Source organism: Dufourea novaeangliae, unplaced genomic scaffold (assembly GCF_001272555.1).
Source record: "Dufourea novaeangliae isolate 0120121106 unplaced genomic scaffold, ASM127255v1 scaffold208, whole genome shotgun sequence".
Taxonomy (NCBI): Eukaryota; Metazoa; Arthropoda; class Insecta; order Hymenoptera; family Halictidae; genus Dufourea; species Dufourea novaeangliae.
The window spans coordinates 1974771-1991626 of record NW_015374114.1 but is presented as its reverse complement, the minus strand read 5'-3'; the positions used below and the strand labels follow the sequence as shown (position 1 = coordinate 1991626).

The following is a 16856-nucleotide window of genomic DNA, read 5'->3' as shown; positions in this document are numbered from 1 at the left end:
AATCTTTGAAAGTAAACTGTATCATAAAATTTGATTCGCGTTATTATCTTGGGCGTTTCATTCATCGTATTGCTTTTTCGGAGTGCTATATTCTCTGTATATTTTCAATCTTTAAATGATGATTCATGGTAAATACAATATCGCGTAACGTACCTATACAACTTACACACCAAACGGAGAAGCTGATAAATACCCGACACGTTCGTTCGTTTTCTTCCGGCAGTCATCAAAGTTAACATACGTATTTTCGGAACATAATACAGAGGCAAATAATGCGTTTGGATGTACAATTATTTGTTTTTGTGTTTGCACTTGTTCGACTGAACGTGAAGAGGTTCAGTTTGAAAATTTCAGGAGATTTCATGGATAGTATACGAATACGAAATGAGGAGAAGCTAATGTCTCTATACATATACATAGGTAGTGGATTTTACGAACTAGCTGAAACGAAGCGAGTTAGCGAAACACATTTTATCTCTTATTAAAAATATATTTTTATAGCAGTACCGTGTTTATTGCATTTACACAAATCAACTGTAGATGTATACCGAAATACAGAATTTTTGTTTACCGGTGTAACCCAAAGATATGACCACCTTCGTTCCACTTTACAATACATAGACAGCATCATAAAACCAAAGTTCGTTAGAGGGTCATGTGTGTATACACACATACTATAAACTTCAAATCCAGTCGAAAAAATGGTGTTCTATGAAATTGGTATGCAGGAAATTGATTATAATCAGTATACAACATAGATATAAAGCTAAGGTAAAACCGCTGTCTCGAATAAATATTTTAAATCCCTTTTGAACAGTGCATCAGTGTAAATGTGTACGGCATACAATTCTATTCCAATATTGAAAATAGCTTCTTAACTATATATGTTAATAATTTATACTTCTGTCTTTCAGAAACATTCGATAAATTTATGTTGACGTGGTTAAACCAAAAGAAACATGTGGAATAGGAACTGATTCGCGTAAAATACTTATGTATACATATGTATAGGCATAGGAAGGCGAATTGTGACAGGAGAATACTGAAGAATAGCTACTGTATCCTGAGTGAGTCCAAGCCAGTCCAAGCCAAGTGAGTCCTCCGACTTTATTGTGATATAAATGTACCTGTGTGTGTGTGTGTGGTGCGTGCGTTTAAGTGAAATTTATCATATGTACATATGTATGTAGAGTGACAAGCGTTAGAAGAACTCCTGTAATACCGACGTACAAATTCGCGTCGTATGTGGAAATACATAATGATATTCGCGGCTTGCTTCTGGTTGGCGCTGTTGTTTCTCTCGCAGCTCGCAGCATTTCGCGTGTTTTTGCTCCTAACAGTGGTATTTCTTTGACCAACATTCAACATTGACCGAAGCTACATTTTCCCACATTTTCCTAATCGTGCAGATATACATATATGTATATTATTTGATATCTGTGTTTTCATAGTGAATTATTCGTTTGCGTCGAAACAGAAGAAATTCCATCGAATAACTTGGAGTTTCCTGTTTTTAAGAGGTTGCCTTGTATTGGCAGGTGTTTCATTGTCATAACGGACGAAACGAATATTTTTTTTTAGAAAGGTCATTTTACTTAGTCGAGAAATTGCACGTATTCTTTGTTTGTTCTACGGACAACTGTTTGCCAACGTATGTTGTAGGCGTATAGTATAACGGATCAGGCATAATTTCAAAACTAGTGCAAATAACGTCGAATTTCTGATCAGAATCGAAACTGTCTTTTGTCGAAGATACCTTACCAATTGATTCATGTAAGTATTATTAACGGATCTTATAGTGAAAGTTATTTTTTTGTTTGCATTTTATTTCACTCATCATACATACTTGTACGACATCGAAGTTTTCTCGAACTTTTGAGGCTATGCAAATAATCTCAACCTTCTTCTTACAGAGGACAGAAACATAGAAGACTTTTCTGGCAGTGATTTTTTAAGCTTTCTTCGGTGTATAAGACACACACAGTATCGTCTCGGAATTAATGTTTCTAGCTCATTCGTTATAGCCAGAATATGCGTAAGGTGATAGAGCACGACGACAAAAGTTATTCTTTATCTCTGTTGTAAATTCAATATATTCTAGAAGGCACTGTACTCGACTTTGAGCTTGGTATGTAGAAGTAAGATATATTGGTATAAGCATATTATCTAAGCCCGAAAGAATCTCAAAGAATTTTTCTTCTCTGATATAGAAGAAATGTGTGGTCGAAGGTAATGATTGGGGAAGACTAAACTATGGCTAATAGGAAAGACAAATCATCGACTGGTTTTGTAAGTATTTAAAACATAGCATTAATATAATAATTCCAGACAGTATAATTTTTCAATGAATTCACAGTTGTATAAAACATTAGGTTGCTTAGGAAATTGTAGAATACCTGAAAGTTTAGTCTTTGTGAAGTGTGTTTCAAGTGGATGAATTTTCACAGATGCGTAAAATCTAGTTAAAGTATATTAAATACCAGCTGATACTCAAAAACATTATGTCTGTGTAATAGTTATAGATGTACAATGCGTTTTTTGCCTTACAGTTATCGGTTTTACTGGGAGTAACGCGAACACAAAAAAAGTTGGCGGATTTAATAGGTTTTAATTTTTCAAATCAACAATAGACGCTTCGATAGGTTGCAAACGCGAACATTATCTTCTTCGCCTGACCGTAAACGCGTGTCACTAGAAATAGCTCGTAAAATTGTTGGTTAATTGATGATTATCGATGATCGGTGATATTTTAAAAAAAATGGTAGTCGAAACACGTTACTCGATATGGAGCGGTCAGAAAAATGCTTAAGGCTAACCGTGCCGCATATGGAAAAAAGTAGGTATGCGAAACCACGTGGTACGAGCTAGAAATTTTTAGGACAAGGTAACCAGCTCCATTATGGTCGTGATGATTGAACACAGTGGATCTTGAAATACGTTACATTGTTTGAAAACGATTCGTTATGCTCGTGTAAATCTCAGCTACCCGCTGCCACGAAGTGGATCGTTTATCGATGAATTTTTTGAAAAGTTTCTAAAAGTTTAATGAACTGGAAACCCGTGGTTTCGGTTCTCGTATCTCATGCGTATACAACGTAGACACGCGGAAATAATGCAAGATCCAAGAAAAATTGGGGATACTTTCGCGTAATCATGTGGCTGGAGCCAAACTTACGGAGTAAACAGCAAAAGAAAGGAAGAGGAGAGGGTTTCGAATCCAAAGGATGCGAATACTGATTGGTCCGCGGCCCATTACATCACCGACCGTTCGCTCGAATGATCTCATCCGTTCTTACAGCTTTTTTCTCATTTTCATTTGTTCCTCTGCACTTGGCGAACGATACGGATTCGGACGATAGCGTTTCTCGATTTTGAGATTTTTTTTTTTTTAAATACAGCTACGGACACAGTTGATGTGTTTCGAGCGGTGCGGACGGTAAATACAATGTAAATACTGTATCATTTAGAAAAAGTAATTTCTAATTCCATACTCGTGCGATATTTTACGCACGGGATCCGCGTGGGTAAAGTTGTATTTCTGATATCGGGCTTTGTGCATAATATCATATGTATGTTTCCTAGTTTACGAATTTCGATCCTCTCGAAACAACGATTTTGCACGGACTGCCGAAACCTTGAGCTATTCACAGATATGACGTACACGAGACGATTGGACGTATTCTGACGTATAAAACATAAATTGTGACTCACGACACTTTGCGCCTTTTGAAAACTACTTTTCGTCGCTAACGACGCATTAGCAAACAATAGCTAGCGCAATAATCGTTAGTATTGACTGCCAAGGGAAGTTCGGTAAATCGAAAATTCCAATTTTTGAAGAGAACATGGAAAGAAGCGACACGCATGTTTTCCTGTTACTTTAATTAAATAACTACTTAACAAGAAAAAACATTTACACGACCTTTTATATACTATGTACAAGTTGTGCAATGAAGTAGTAAAAATTTGTTGTTTATATAAATAATTACATGTACTTATTTACATATACGTTTGATAGATAGGAAAGAAAAATAGGAAAACACGGATTAACCACGGTCCCGTTGTTTTCACCCGAAGAACTAAAAAGTAGCGAAAAAAATGGTTGCATACATCTGTTAAGGTCCCCTACAAACCTGCAAAGTTTAAACAAATAAATCAGAATTTTCGAGTGACCGATTACATGTATGTAATTAAACATAATACCAACGGTGATGGTATCATCTACGAAAGCTGATAGTATTTCATAAAATACATCTACTGTTAGAATGCTCGGTAAAATACGCGGATATGAACGGAGAGAGAGGGAGAAGGACAGTCGAGTGTGAGGGGGAGGCGGTCAAACGGGCGAGCAAAGTCGTCCGTGATAAGCGTGCAGCGTGAAGAGAACGTTCCGTTTCCCGTTCCATCGGTGGGCGAACATCGAAAGGTGCGAGCATATGTATACATAGCGTGCTACGAAGAGGCGAGCTACCGGTTGTGAGTAAAGTTAGCGAATACGCACGCGCGGTCTTCCACCGTTCCACCAAGCGCGATCTCCTTTTGGTCCGTTTGATGATTCGTCATGAAACATTCGACAATGCCGTTATCCTGATCCCAGTTGCTTCAAGTAATCTGTTCATGACGGTAGTCGAGAAAACAGACAAATTACCAGTGACATTCCGAAAAGTTGCCGGTGTGAATCTGTGACCGAGAGAAACCCGAGCAGAAGAACACCAACGCTCGCTTCATTGTCGATCCCCGTTAAGAGACTATCTCTGTTCGTTGACGAACAATATTTTTATCGCGAATGTTTGAGGGACATTACATTAGTATCACTCGTCTCGATCACGTCGGACGCGAGTCGTGCGGCTACAAAGTATCGTGTGTCAGTTTAACCAGAAACGAAGGTGAAGTGCGACAGCGATAGATGGAGGTGTCAAGAATCGACTGGAAAAGAGAGGAAGAATCCCGTTGCAGAATCTTGCTTAACGAAAACTTGAATGTATCGCGTGGTCGAAGTGCGTGAAATACATGGGTAGTTAGTTACTGGTTCGGCTCCGTTGGTTTCAACACGCCGATCTATGATCGCGGATTGGGTAAGAATTACTTTGTTAACGAGTCTATATTGAACGGAAGGTCCGATCCGGCCGACGAGACGTTTGTTCGCTCGGACTTGGGCATTGGTACCATCTTCTTCGAGCAGGTGTACGAGAAAGTCTACGGAAAGTTTGAGCGTAGTCGATTGCGAGAATCGGAAAGACAATAAGGGAGTTTTTATGGATTATGTTTCAGTTGGACACATGGTTCGGCCGACCAAAAAAGTCCGGGCGTGGAGGTGGGGTCAGAAGTGGTTCGGGAAACCACACGATACCTCGACCCCATTCCGGCGATGATTTCAACGAGATCGAACAACAGCGATCGATCATCGAGAGAATGGACGAAGAAACCGTGAACGACAAATTCGAGGAGATGCTCGTGAGTAAAGATTGTTCGATTTTACTGAAAGTGAAACCGACTGCGAGAACGACTGTTTCAAAAAGAATCGTTTAATCGAAGGGAATGGTGTTCTTGCTTTCAGGCAAACATGAATCTGACCGAGGAGAAAAAGGAACCGTTGCGACAACAATCGGAAACTAAGAAAAAAGAGATGTTGGTTTTACATTACAAGGGCAGCATTCAAGAAAATAGGTCTAAATTCGATAAACCTGCGGATTATATACAATATTTGGCGCAGCCCGATCTAAGCGTGAACAAAATCTACAATTGTATCGAATCGTTGAGAATAGCGCTGACCAACAATCCTCTTAGTTGGGTTCAAGAATTCGGAACGAAGGGATTGAAACAGGTTTTAGCGACGCTCAACGAGTGCTACCGGAAGTAAGTGTTCCCTATATGTACGGTGAATCGATGCATTACATCACGACATTGGTATTCGATATTACTGTACTTAAGAATTTCTAATCACCGTGTTGTTCTATTCCAGTGCCTTCATATATTATGATAGGTAATTCATGCAAACATACTATATGCTTCAGTTTTTTTTTTTTTAGCGATAGAAAGTTTTGTGGCATATCACATTTTTATGCTCTTAGTTATAATATTGATGTAATGTACGCAAGAGAAAGAGCGACCCCAAGCGTGCATGTGCGATACTCGCGATTGCGATAGGGAAAAAGGAAAGAAATAATTAGGTAGGGACGGGATTGAAGATCGGTAGACGAAATTTCACAGAGATCGTATTCGCATTAAGGATCGATCCTTCTCTTAGCAACGAATAGTTGAGCAGAACGCGTAGTTTCCGTTTGTCGATTCTTTGCATGAAGAAGAAGGGTCAATTTCACCGGAACATCTCCCGTCGTGATTCGTACGCCTTTAAAGTAACATTATATGTACCTCTTCCCAGTGACAATCGATACGAGCGCATACAATACGAATGCATCCGATGCTTAAAGGCCATCATGAACAACACTGTCGGCATAAAGGAGATGTTGGCGCATCACGAAGCGCTCACGATCGTAGCCAGATCGCTGGAACCGACCAAACCATCCGTCATGTCCGAGGCTGTGAAACTTCTCGGCGCGGTTTGTCTTATCTCGAGCGACAGTCATAAGAAAGTGTTGGACGCGATCACCATGAACGGAGAGTTCAAGGGGAGAGAGAGATTTCTGCCTATAATTCAGGGACTGATGAACAAGAGGAACGAAAACCTGAGGGTACGTTTCCCTGCCTGCGTTTTTCTGTTTTACCGGTACGATGATTTTCGTTCAACGGCTCGTCTGCGTTGTCGCAACAGGTGGAGTGCCTTCAGCTAATTAATTCTATCATCTCCTCGGCCGAGGAGTTGGACTTTAGACTGCATTTACGAAATGAAATCATGAGAGTCGGTTTGGCCGATAGTTTAGAAATGCTCGAGAAAGACGAATCCGAGGATTTAGCTAGGCACCTGAAGATCTTCAACGATCACAAGGAGGAAGACTACGAAGAGTTCGTGCAAAGGTTCGATCATGTCAGACTTGAACTGGATGATGTGAACGATTGTTTCGAAGTGATTAAAAATATGGTAATGGAGACATCGGCCGAACCATATTTTCTTTCGATACTTCAACACCTGCTTTTTGTCAGGGACGACGCTTTGGTCAGGTAGGAAGTTCATAGCGGTGCTCTGAGCGATCACGATAGAGACCGCAACCGTTAAAGAGTTTACATGTCTTTCTTTCTTTTTGTTTTTTATTTTTTTTTTTTCACGCGATCCCGTATTCTCTCCGACAGGCCCGCATACTACAAATTAATAGAGGAATGCGTGTCGCAAATAGTATTGCATCGTTCGGGCTGCGATCCGGACTTTAGCGCGACCAAACGATTTCAAATCGACGTACAGCCATTGATAGATACGTTAGTCGAAAAGTCACGGGCGGAAGAGGAAAGACGATTAGTCGAGGTGTCGCAAAAATTAGAGGAGGCTATAGCGAGTAAACAGGAGACCGAAGCAAAACTTCAGCACGCGGAGAATAAGATCAGAGAATTGGAACAGGGTGGGGGCAAACATGGAAGTAACAACGCGGTGAGTAGTCTGGGTTAGGTCACTTGGTGATTTTCTTTTGTTTATTGTCCCCGTTGCAAGCACTGTCACCACGTCACCGTTTCTTTTTCCATAGAAACTCGGGACTTGCCCAGCTCCGCCGGGTTTGCCAGGAAATACTGGACCCTTGCCACCTCCGCCACCTCCGCTTCCAAATGTTGCCGGAATGGCGATGCCACCACAGCCTCCGCCACTACCGCCTCCGATCGCTGGCCTCGGAGGGCCGCCACGGGCTCCACCGATGCCCGGATCCATGGGTCCGCCGCCACCGCCCATGCCTGGCGTGCAACTGGGACCGGCTCCGCCACCGATGCCGGGGATGGGTCCGATGCCCCCGCCGATGACACTTGGTTTTGGTGTAAACGTACCAATTTCCCAATCGTTACCATTGGGCCTGAAGCCCAAGAAGAAATGGGAGGTCGAAGCCCCGTTGAAGAGAGCGAACTGGAAGGCCGTAAGTAGTCGAAACGTGTCTGCCTCGATACAGATAATCGCGCATATTTATATACGTATACATACATACATACATACATACATACATACATACATACATACATATATCTGCACCGATGTCTTCTAGATTTTGCCGCACAAGCTTACTGAAAAATCCTTCTGGACGAAAGTCCAAGAGGATCGATTAGCGAGTCCCGAAATACTGGATGGTCTGGCTCAAAAGTTTGCATCTAAACCTAGCGGAAAAAAGATCGACGACGTAGTGGATAAGTAAGTACATCTACATAGAATGATTTTCAGTGTAGCTTCGCGTGGAATTTTCCGATTGATGCGATCACTTAACGTAACCACGCGCGGTGTTTACGCAGGTCAGCGTCCTCGAAGAAGGCAAAGGATTTGAAAGTTTTGGACAGCAAAGCCGCGCAAAATATTCTGATACTCCTCGGTGGCACATTGAAACACATGTCATACGAACAAGTGAAATCGTGTTTACTTAAATGCGAAGGCCCCGTGATATCGGAGAACATACTGCAGGGTTTGTTACAGTATTTACCACCACCCGATCAGCTTACCAAGTTGCAGCTGTACAAGGAGCAATACGATGACTTGACGGAAGCCGAACAATTTTGCGTTACCGTGAGTAATTTTACCAATTTACCAAGCGTACCAAGACGATCCACATTAATTAGAGATTCGCGAATCGACAGATATCGACGATCAAGAGGCTATTGCCACGGTTGAGATCGTTGAGTTTCATGTTACGATACGAAGAATTGGTGCAAGACGTAAAACCGGACATTGTGGCAGGTACAGCTGCCTGCGAGGAGGTGAAAGCCAGCAAAAAGTTCGCCAGAATCCTCGAATTGATCCTGTTGCTCGGGAATTACATGAATTCCGGATCGAAAAACGGTCAAGCTTTCGGATTCGAGATTAGTTTTCTGACAAAGGTTTGGAATATTTATAAGTGTTAGGTCGGAAAGACGCAGCCTGATCTCGAATATTGTCTTGTTTTGTCTTTCAGTTGACTAGCACGAAAGACATCGACAACAGGCAAACTCTCATGCACTATTTAGTTGATACGATAGAACGAAAGTTTCCCGAATGTCTAAACTTTCCGGAGGAATTGGCGCACGTGGACAGAGCGAGCCGAGTATCCCTGGAAAATGTTCAACGAACGTTGCGACAAATGGACTCCAACATCCGAAATCTCGAGCAAGATCTGTCGATCGCCAAAGTGCCTCAATCCGATGAGGACATGTTTGTCGATGTAATGGGTGTATCCTTTTTTACTTGGGGCTATTTGTATTTGTTCGTGATTACAATATCCTTCGAACGTTGTTTTCCTTGACCGCGCTACGCTACAGCCGTTTGCGAAGAAAGCCCGAGAATCTTACGAAGTTATGCAAAACATGTTCAAAAATATGGATGGCTTGTACACCGAAATTTCCGAATTCTTCTCCTTTGACAAGCAGAAGTATACTATAGAAGAGTTCTTTGGGGATATAAAGAAATTCAAAGATGATTTCATGGTAAGTACAAGGAGACGATCAGAATTGTCCGTAGAAAAAGGAGAAAGAAGAGACGAGAGATAAGGAAAGGAACATGGGTGTACGTTTGTTAATTTTCAGCAAGCGCAGCGAGAAATAATAAAATTGAGGGAAGGAGAAGAGAAGCAGAGGAGAGCGAGGGAGGCGCGAGAAAAAGCGGAAGTGGAGAAAGCGGCACGAGCGGCACGCAAGCGAGCTCTCGTCGACATGAACGCGCACGAAACGCAGGAAGGTGTTATGGACAGCTTGATGGAGGCTCTTCAAACAGGTTCCGCGTTCAGTCGACCGGATCAACGACGCAAACGTCAAGCACGCGCGGCTGGTGGTAAGTTCTATAGGACTACATACGCTTCGACGAAAGCTGCGAGGAAGGAGACCGCGCGTCAACGAAGGTTAACGTTGCTCGCTAAGTTGCCGGACTCGAAAGAAGCGACGGTACACGGTGTACCATTGTGGAATCGGACCGGTTCGATTGCGCGAACCGACACGACCTTTTCGCGCGTTTCGACATTCACGATCCTTGAATCGACCGCTGCCGCCTCTGACGCCCGAAGAAAATCAGGATCTCTGTAGATTGATGTTGCTCGATAATGCTACGAAAACACCTAAACGGGCGAAATTTCTGTCCAGAGTCAGTTCCTTTAAAAGAAAGAAACAACGTGAAATCGCAAGCAAGAGAATACGCTTCGATTCTCGTTTGGAGATCGAGGAGACTCCCAGAAGGGACGTTTCTGCGAAGACGCCTCGAAACCTGGACGAAATCGATGCCATTCAAAGCGTAGACTTGAACGAGCTCTCGTTTTCAATGGAACTCGATCGGCCGACAAGCACGGACGTCGGGTCGGACGGTTCTGTCCGATACCTCCTTTTACCTGCTGCTCGGTCGCAAGTTTACAAGAACGAGGGTGTCGCTGCGTCATACAAATCCGTCGTCGACGAGCTGAAAAGATACAGAGCATCCAGCGAACACGCGGCGTCGCGTCTCCGTCGGACTTGGTCGAATGCCGTTTCGCGGGCAACCAATCTCGATTCCCCGTCTCTCTCGTTGTACAAGACGGTTTTGATCGGCGAAGCCATAAAACTCACCCCGGTTAAGCGTAGACGCGTTATAGTGAGTAAGAAGAGGAAAAGGAACAGTATCGTGCGCCGTGCCGTACGAATTCGTAGACTGAGACATTCGAAATCCAGACGGAACGGAAAATCGCGAAAATTGCTCGATCACTTCGGCAGTCCGCCGAGTGAGAGTATCTCGTTGCCTGATCGTTATTCGAGCGTTGCCTCTCCGTTTTCGCGCACAACCGTAAACGCCCGAGACAGGGTATCCAGATCCATGGACAGTATCGCATTGAAAATCGGCAAAACGATCTCCACGCCGTTCAGATCGTTGATTCGAACGAGAAATTTCGACAATATTGCCCATTGGAAAGATGAAAATCAAAACGACGTATCCGTGCGATGCTCGAGCAACAGCAGATTTTTCAGTCCGACACGTTGTATCGACGGCATTCCTCGCCGATCGATTCTCGCGCATTCCCCAGAAATTCAAATTCTATCGCGTTCCAGTTCTTCGCGACTCACCGCGAGTCGGACGATCGAACGACGGAATATTGTTTACGAGACAGACAACCACGGAGTCGAATTGACATGCAACAGGCAGTCACCGGACAAACGGGAACGCGATGTCCAGCCAAACGTCAAAATAGCTCGAAATCGGCCGATGTTTCCAAACAGAAAAAAAACGGTGAAAAAGATTTGGAAATTTTTGTGACCCCGTCGGCTCGAGTTACATCGTTATGTTGTCGACATATCTTGTCTACTTTGCTCACAATCGTTGCTATCCCTAATCTCTAATTTATTTTATTTTTAGACTTCTCCATTATTTTTAATTCGACGACGAATCGGAACCCGCCTTATTTTTATCCTATTTTCTCTTTCGAACGATCATCTGACCCGATCCGATTCGATTCTGTCCTATCCTATCCTATCCTATCCTATCCTATCCTATCCTATCCAATCAATCAATCAATCAATCAAAGCGTTCCGACTAGCTCTCTAAACGTATCATTTTAGCGTTACATACTATTTAGGAATGAAAGCGTTGGCTGTGTTAATCCATTCTTATACATATCTTACTACTCGAATTACATATGTCAACGAATTTATCGGGTTTTTCTAACGAAGGTGAACCTCGTACGCGCATATATGTAAATTTGTATCGATCGTTTGTAATTGTATTCGTTGTAAACACCGTAATTTTCTAGATGAATAAAGGTATCTTTTTGCACTGTTGATCAATCCGTAAACTATTTTCGCTGCAATTTCAAATATACGTACGCGCGGTCCAAGAGTCTAACTAACGCGTGATTAACACGGAGGAATGTAAACAACGTAAACCTTTTTTCTTTACTTTTACAGCAGAGAGAAGGGCTCAACTTAATAGAAGTCGATCGCGAACAGGATTAGTCGGGACTGGTTTACTGGGAAGAGAACTTTCGACGTAAGTATTCTATCGGAAAACACCGATTACGGTGTACCGAATAGCTTTCGCATGCATGTGCGTCGCCTCGCTTCTCGTCTCACATAGCACGTTGTGTTTGGTGGAGAGAGGGGGCACTCAATCCCAAATCGATCGGTAGAAAGTTGTGGGGAAACGAGCAACGCGAAAATGGAATGGGGTTGTGGGCCCCGCGCAAAATAATACATGTGTAATGATCATTGTTGCAGAGAACTTTTAAGCTCGGCATAATCCATGGAAAACCCCTGTTTCCGTCCTAAACTCGAAACTGTGATGGATCAAATCGTCGTTTGTTGTTCGTTCAACGATACGTATGCAGAAACGGCACGTCGGTAAAGAGTCTATGTTTAAAGACTTGGGAAAACCGTCGTGTCGATTCGGACAATGTCTTCCTCCTGCTGGCCGAAACGATCGATATACATAGCAAGAGCATGTATGGTATGCTTGCAAATAATTTAACAACGACCAGTGCGAAATCTTTAAACATGAAGGATGATCAGTGCAACGCGTTCAATAAATTCTGTACATTCTGTATCAAACGAACGGTTGGTTCTGTATCTTTTTCTAGCTCTTGTAATCATGGTACCGCGTGAACACGATATGAATCTTTATCCGCGATCGTGAAATGACGTATGTATGTATATATATATACATATATATGTGCGTGTGCGTGTGTGTGTGTGCGAGAGAGAGAACGCATGTGTTTCTAAATGCTGCTTGACGAGAACATGTACTTGGAGTGCTTTGGCGGCGCGTATGCACGGATTAACACATTGACCGCTGCGTATTCGATACGTATGGCTTCTTTTCGGCGACGTCTACGAATCGATTTCGAGCACGGTAACGGCACACGTACTTACCTTCGGAAAGTTCCAGAATCGTGCCAAATCCGTATACACGCGATCACATGGCAGAAAGCATGAAACAGTGACGCGCATCGTCGTGCAAACATTATCCTATCTAACGACAGGAATTTCAACTAAAACGAATGCGTACAAAGAGATTGCGGTTAACTTTCGCCGAATTCAATTTTACTTTTTCATTTCTGAAAATCAACGACTGTTTATATTGTATGTAATGACGTCGAATTTTATGGAAAAAATTGTATCTATATTGTGAATATGTGAATTTAGATAGCAACAATACATTGCGACCTTTACAATTAATCGTATCGTGTTTCATTTCCCATTTCACAGTGCATCGGTATGAAGGAACATATTCCTGTTACTCCAATCATCACATCTCCTGGGTAATACCTCATTCGTTGTAGATGCGCATATATGTATGTTTAATCGTTTAATCGTGTTAAACAAACGGTTTATACGAATTTTCACGAAACAGATTTGAAAAGCATCGAAATTTTCAATAATACGAAATACTGGGCACAATCCAACTGATAGCATGAATAGATCTTATTCTTCCTAAAGAAATCTTTAGTTTTACAATCTATTTGGCACATTCACGTTATACGGCTAATATTTCGTGGTTAGTATCGAGATACATTGAATCTCCTTTTGTATACTATTCTTCTTATTATTGTTACTATTATAAAATCTTGAATATGATTTCGTCTACAATTCTTTTCGTGACATTGGTATTCTATCGATAGTTTGTATGTACAATAAATATTTCAGACTAAGCTGGTATAAAAGGGCACCAGAAAATAGATACTCGACACTGCTCGACACGATATGTCCGGATATGTTATGGGGCTTCGTGTGTTTACCCTCGAGTAACTATAGATGACTCGCGGTTCTTAATGGAGATTGTTCTTATTGAAGACGATAAGTAAAAGTAAACGTACATATTTCACGTCTCAACATTCCGAGTTGCCATCCGTTCAATATTTCACCGTATGCCTTAAAAGAGTGCTTCGTTCGATATGAAATTTCGTATGCAAACTCTAGTACCAAAAATAGCTGTGTTAGTGTAATATTCAGGAACGTTGGTATCATTGCGATAATGGATTTCTTAGACTAAGGACGTTTACATTTGGCACTCTGCAACAATATAAACAGACGCGTGGCACGTTAAACGTCAAAAGCAGTCAGAAGAAAGAACTACGAAGTGGAACAGTTAATATGTAAAGTGTAATAACATAGATACGCCTTCATTTTATAAACGCAAAAGAAACGATCTCCTGACTGTCGATTTCTGAACTTACCTACACAAGTTCAAAGCTATCGTGGTTGTATGGAGAAGTGTATCATAGATAGCTAAGATAGTTAACAGGAGAATGTGCCCGACGCATTTAACGATTTATCGATCACGATTGTAAGGATCGCGTTCGATATCTGAAATCGTCAACCGGGTTTCTAACGATCGACAACGCATTGGCGTAAGTTAATGCTTGATAAGAAAAATACAATTGCGTCGCGATTGTTCGACGATGTGAATACAAAAGAAAAAAACATGAGTCGCGATGTTTCCGTTTCCGTTTAGGTTTAAGAGACTTTAAGTGATAGGAGTTCCACAAATCGATAGAAGTAGTCCGATCGTTAGTTCGTTGACAATATTCACGGCAATGCGAAGCCCCGCAAAGATTACACCAATGCTGACGGATGGAGGGGCGGGGGGGCACGCAGGTACGCACGTATGTATGAATGCATGCACGTACGCATGGACGCAGGCGCTGTAGCGGGAACCCAGACTTAACCCAGGTACTGGAAACGGAAAGCTGGAGCAAAGACAAGCGCGCGAGTGAGCTAGTGAACGAGTAAGCGAATAAGCGAGTGAGCGAGTGAGCGAGCGTGTAGCAAAACACCTGCGAGAGAACGGTCGATCGAGTCGATTCGTGCGCAGGCGGGGCCGTGTATTCGTGCGAGCAGCCTGCTGCTGGTACTCCTTTCGGTGGGACAGCCGCGTGGTGTATTTGGTGGATTCAACGAACGAGTGCGCGACCATCGGATCGGACCGGAAAGATTGCACGCGCAAACAACGCGTATTCGGTATTCAGTGTCTCTTCGGTGTTTCCTCTAGTCGTCGCACCCCTTTTTTTCATTCAGTACCCGGATCGAGTTATTCGCCGCGCTCGGTTTCGTCCGGTGAACGCCGTCGAACGAACGACAGTCGAGAGACGGCGCGTCATCGGAATCGTTCGAGAGTTTTGGAGCGCGAGCGCGAATGCCTGCGCTTGCAACGTCCACGAGATTTCAAACGACGAAACATCTCGAACCGATGGCGCGAGCCGTGACATTGTTCAGCCTAGTTCCCGGCAAGGAGAAGGTGTATACGGTTTTCGAGCGACATCGAATTTTCGGCCCAGTAACGTCGAGCCACGATAGGACGACGAATCGACACTGTTGTAACCTTGGTCTACGAATTTCGTCGAGACCGATCGGTTGTACTCTTGTTCGTTCGTAGACTTTGCGCGAACGATTCGTTGACAACGTCCACGAGAAATTTCGGACGCTACTTTCCGTATAATTTTCCATTCGTACAGGGAAACGCTTTTACCACGGGACCGATACAATGAGAAGAATACAATGAATGTCCCTATTGTGTCGGGAGACATCGTCGACGAGGATACCCTGAAACCGCGTTTTCTTCGGGTAAGTAAATTCAGCCAATCTTGAACAGCCGTCGAAAACTTTTCTCACCGTATCACGTTCGGTTGGAAGACCATGTATACATATACATAGTCGTTCAAATCGACTAATTGGTGCGAGTAGGGAGAAGATAGAGAGAGAGAGAGAGAGAGAGAGAGAGAGAGAGAGAGAGAGAGAGAGAGCGAGAGAGGTGGTGTGTTTTCGTTCCTTGACCAGTAGCAAGAATGGAATAAAACGGATTTTTCATATAAATCTCTTCTCTACTCGTTACATAGTACAGTCACACAGGGCTTGTAGCAGCTTATTCGTTGTTCACGTGGTTTATATTAAAACAACCAACTTTTACGACAGGACATCGTGTACTAAAGCTTAAGGACTACAGTGATAGAAAAAAAAAGTATGCGTACAGAGCTACCTCTTAGTTTGAATATACGATAGAAAAGATTTTAATATTAAAGTAAAAGTCGGTTAAATCAGTCTGTACCTTAAGAGAGTAAAAGACAATGCTGTGTAAAAGTGAGGTAAAACGTTCCTTCGTGTTCTTAAAAGAGAATTTTACGACACAGATTACCTTTGTACAACTTTGTGTTGTTTCTACGAAGTTGCAAGTTTATATATGTATATCCTAAACGTGAAACAGAAAATTCCTAACATGGTTTACAACCATTCCTATACAAGCTTGCCGATCATTGAAAAGTGAAACGCGGAAGATTGAATTCCTACTTTCTCCACTCGTCTATGTATAAACGAATATCGATCCATCGTGCATAAGATTTGGTTAGAATGTCGGGATATCGTGAAATCTTTTCGAGTAAATTAGACATAACTGTAAATCGTCATGTTGTACTCAATAATACCAAGCAGCCGAAAACACGTCACGTCGGACTTGGATAATAAAGTAAAAGAATTTTAATAGTAGCACGAAAAGGATATTTGCGTACATTGTACTACGAGTAAATATAAATAAATCGAAAGCAACGTCTGTGTCGGGAGTTATGCGATCGCAGGAGATAGTAATGAAATCGTTGTTGCGCAACTAATTATCTATAGTCGATCGATTCCGACAGTCAGTCCGATATTTTTCTTAGAGGACGATGAATTAAAAAAATTCGGAACGAATGACTGGGAAACACACACAGGAATCACGATCAACGCCTCCTCCGAAGGAAGTCATGAAAGCTTTACTCGTCCGTCGAAGAAAGGATAACGAAATACGTAGAAGTCAGGCGCGATAC

At 42.4% G+C, this 16856-nt stretch overlaps 2 protein-coding genes across 7 annotated transcripts in view; both read left to right on the top strand.

Annotated features, from left to right (window-relative positions):
* The first annotated feature begins 967 nt into the window (after nucleotides 1–967).
* On the top strand, nucleotides 968–13221 carry LOC107191028 (protein diaphanous). Of its 5 annotated transcripts, XM_015579966.1 has the most exons (18): nucleotides 968–1092; nucleotides 1663–1773; nucleotides 1914–2128; nucleotides 2211–2289; nucleotides 5272–5454; nucleotides 5558–5856; nucleotides 6383–6692; nucleotides 6773–7119; nucleotides 7249–7540; nucleotides 7635–8012; nucleotides 8139–8281; nucleotides 8380–8647; nucleotides 8719–8958; nucleotides 9033–9287; nucleotides 9376–9540; nucleotides 9640–9883; nucleotides 11974–12055; nucleotides 12283–13221. In XM_015579966.1, exons 4-18 carry the CDS (start codon nucleotides 2254–2256, stop codon nucleotides 12302–12304), a joined length of 3264 nt encoding a protein of 1087 aa, XP_015435452.1. In that variant the 5' UTR covers nucleotides 968–1092; nucleotides 1663–1773; nucleotides 1914–2128; nucleotides 2211–2253; the 3' UTR covers nucleotides 12305–13221. The 5 variants fall into 5 exon arrangements, with proteins under 5 accessions (XP_015435452.1, XP_015435454.1, XP_015435453.1 ...); XM_015579968.1 differs by lacking the exon at nucleotides 1663–1773; XM_015579967.1 differs by lacking the exon at nucleotides 968–1092 and having other exon boundaries at nucleotides 1485–1773; nucleotides 2214–2289.
* Nucleotides 13222–14115: 894 nt separating this feature from the next.
* The window catches only part of LOC107191026 (rhophilin-2), a 14021-nt gene continuing 11280 nt past the window's right edge, over nucleotides 14116–16856 (top strand). Inside the window, exons 1-2 of one of the 2 annotated variants that reach the window (XM_015579959.1) lie at nucleotides 14116–14156; nucleotides 15516–15624. In XM_015579959.1, coding sequence (XP_015435445.1) covers nucleotides 14155–14156; nucleotides 15516–15624 — 111 coding nt within the window. In that variant the 5' untranslated portion in view covers nucleotides 14116–14154. Of the gene's footprint in view, nucleotides 14157–14748; nucleotides 14790–15515; nucleotides 15625–16856 lie in introns of those variants that run through there. The other variant, XM_015579958.1, reaches the window with a different exon arrangement.

Coding starts and splice junctions, on each gene's coding strand:
- LOC107191028 (XM_015579968.1), top strand. CDS start 2,254: ATGGCTAATAGGAAAGACAAATCATCGACTGGTTTT. Junction 5,455..5,557: donor ACAAATTCGAGGAGATGCTC/GTGAGTAAAGAT, acceptor TCTTGCTTTCAG/GCAAACATGAATCTGACCGA. Junction 9,541..9,639: donor AATTCAAAGATGATTTCATG/GTAAGTACAAGG, acceptor GTTAATTTTCAG/CAAGCGCAGCGAGAAATAAT.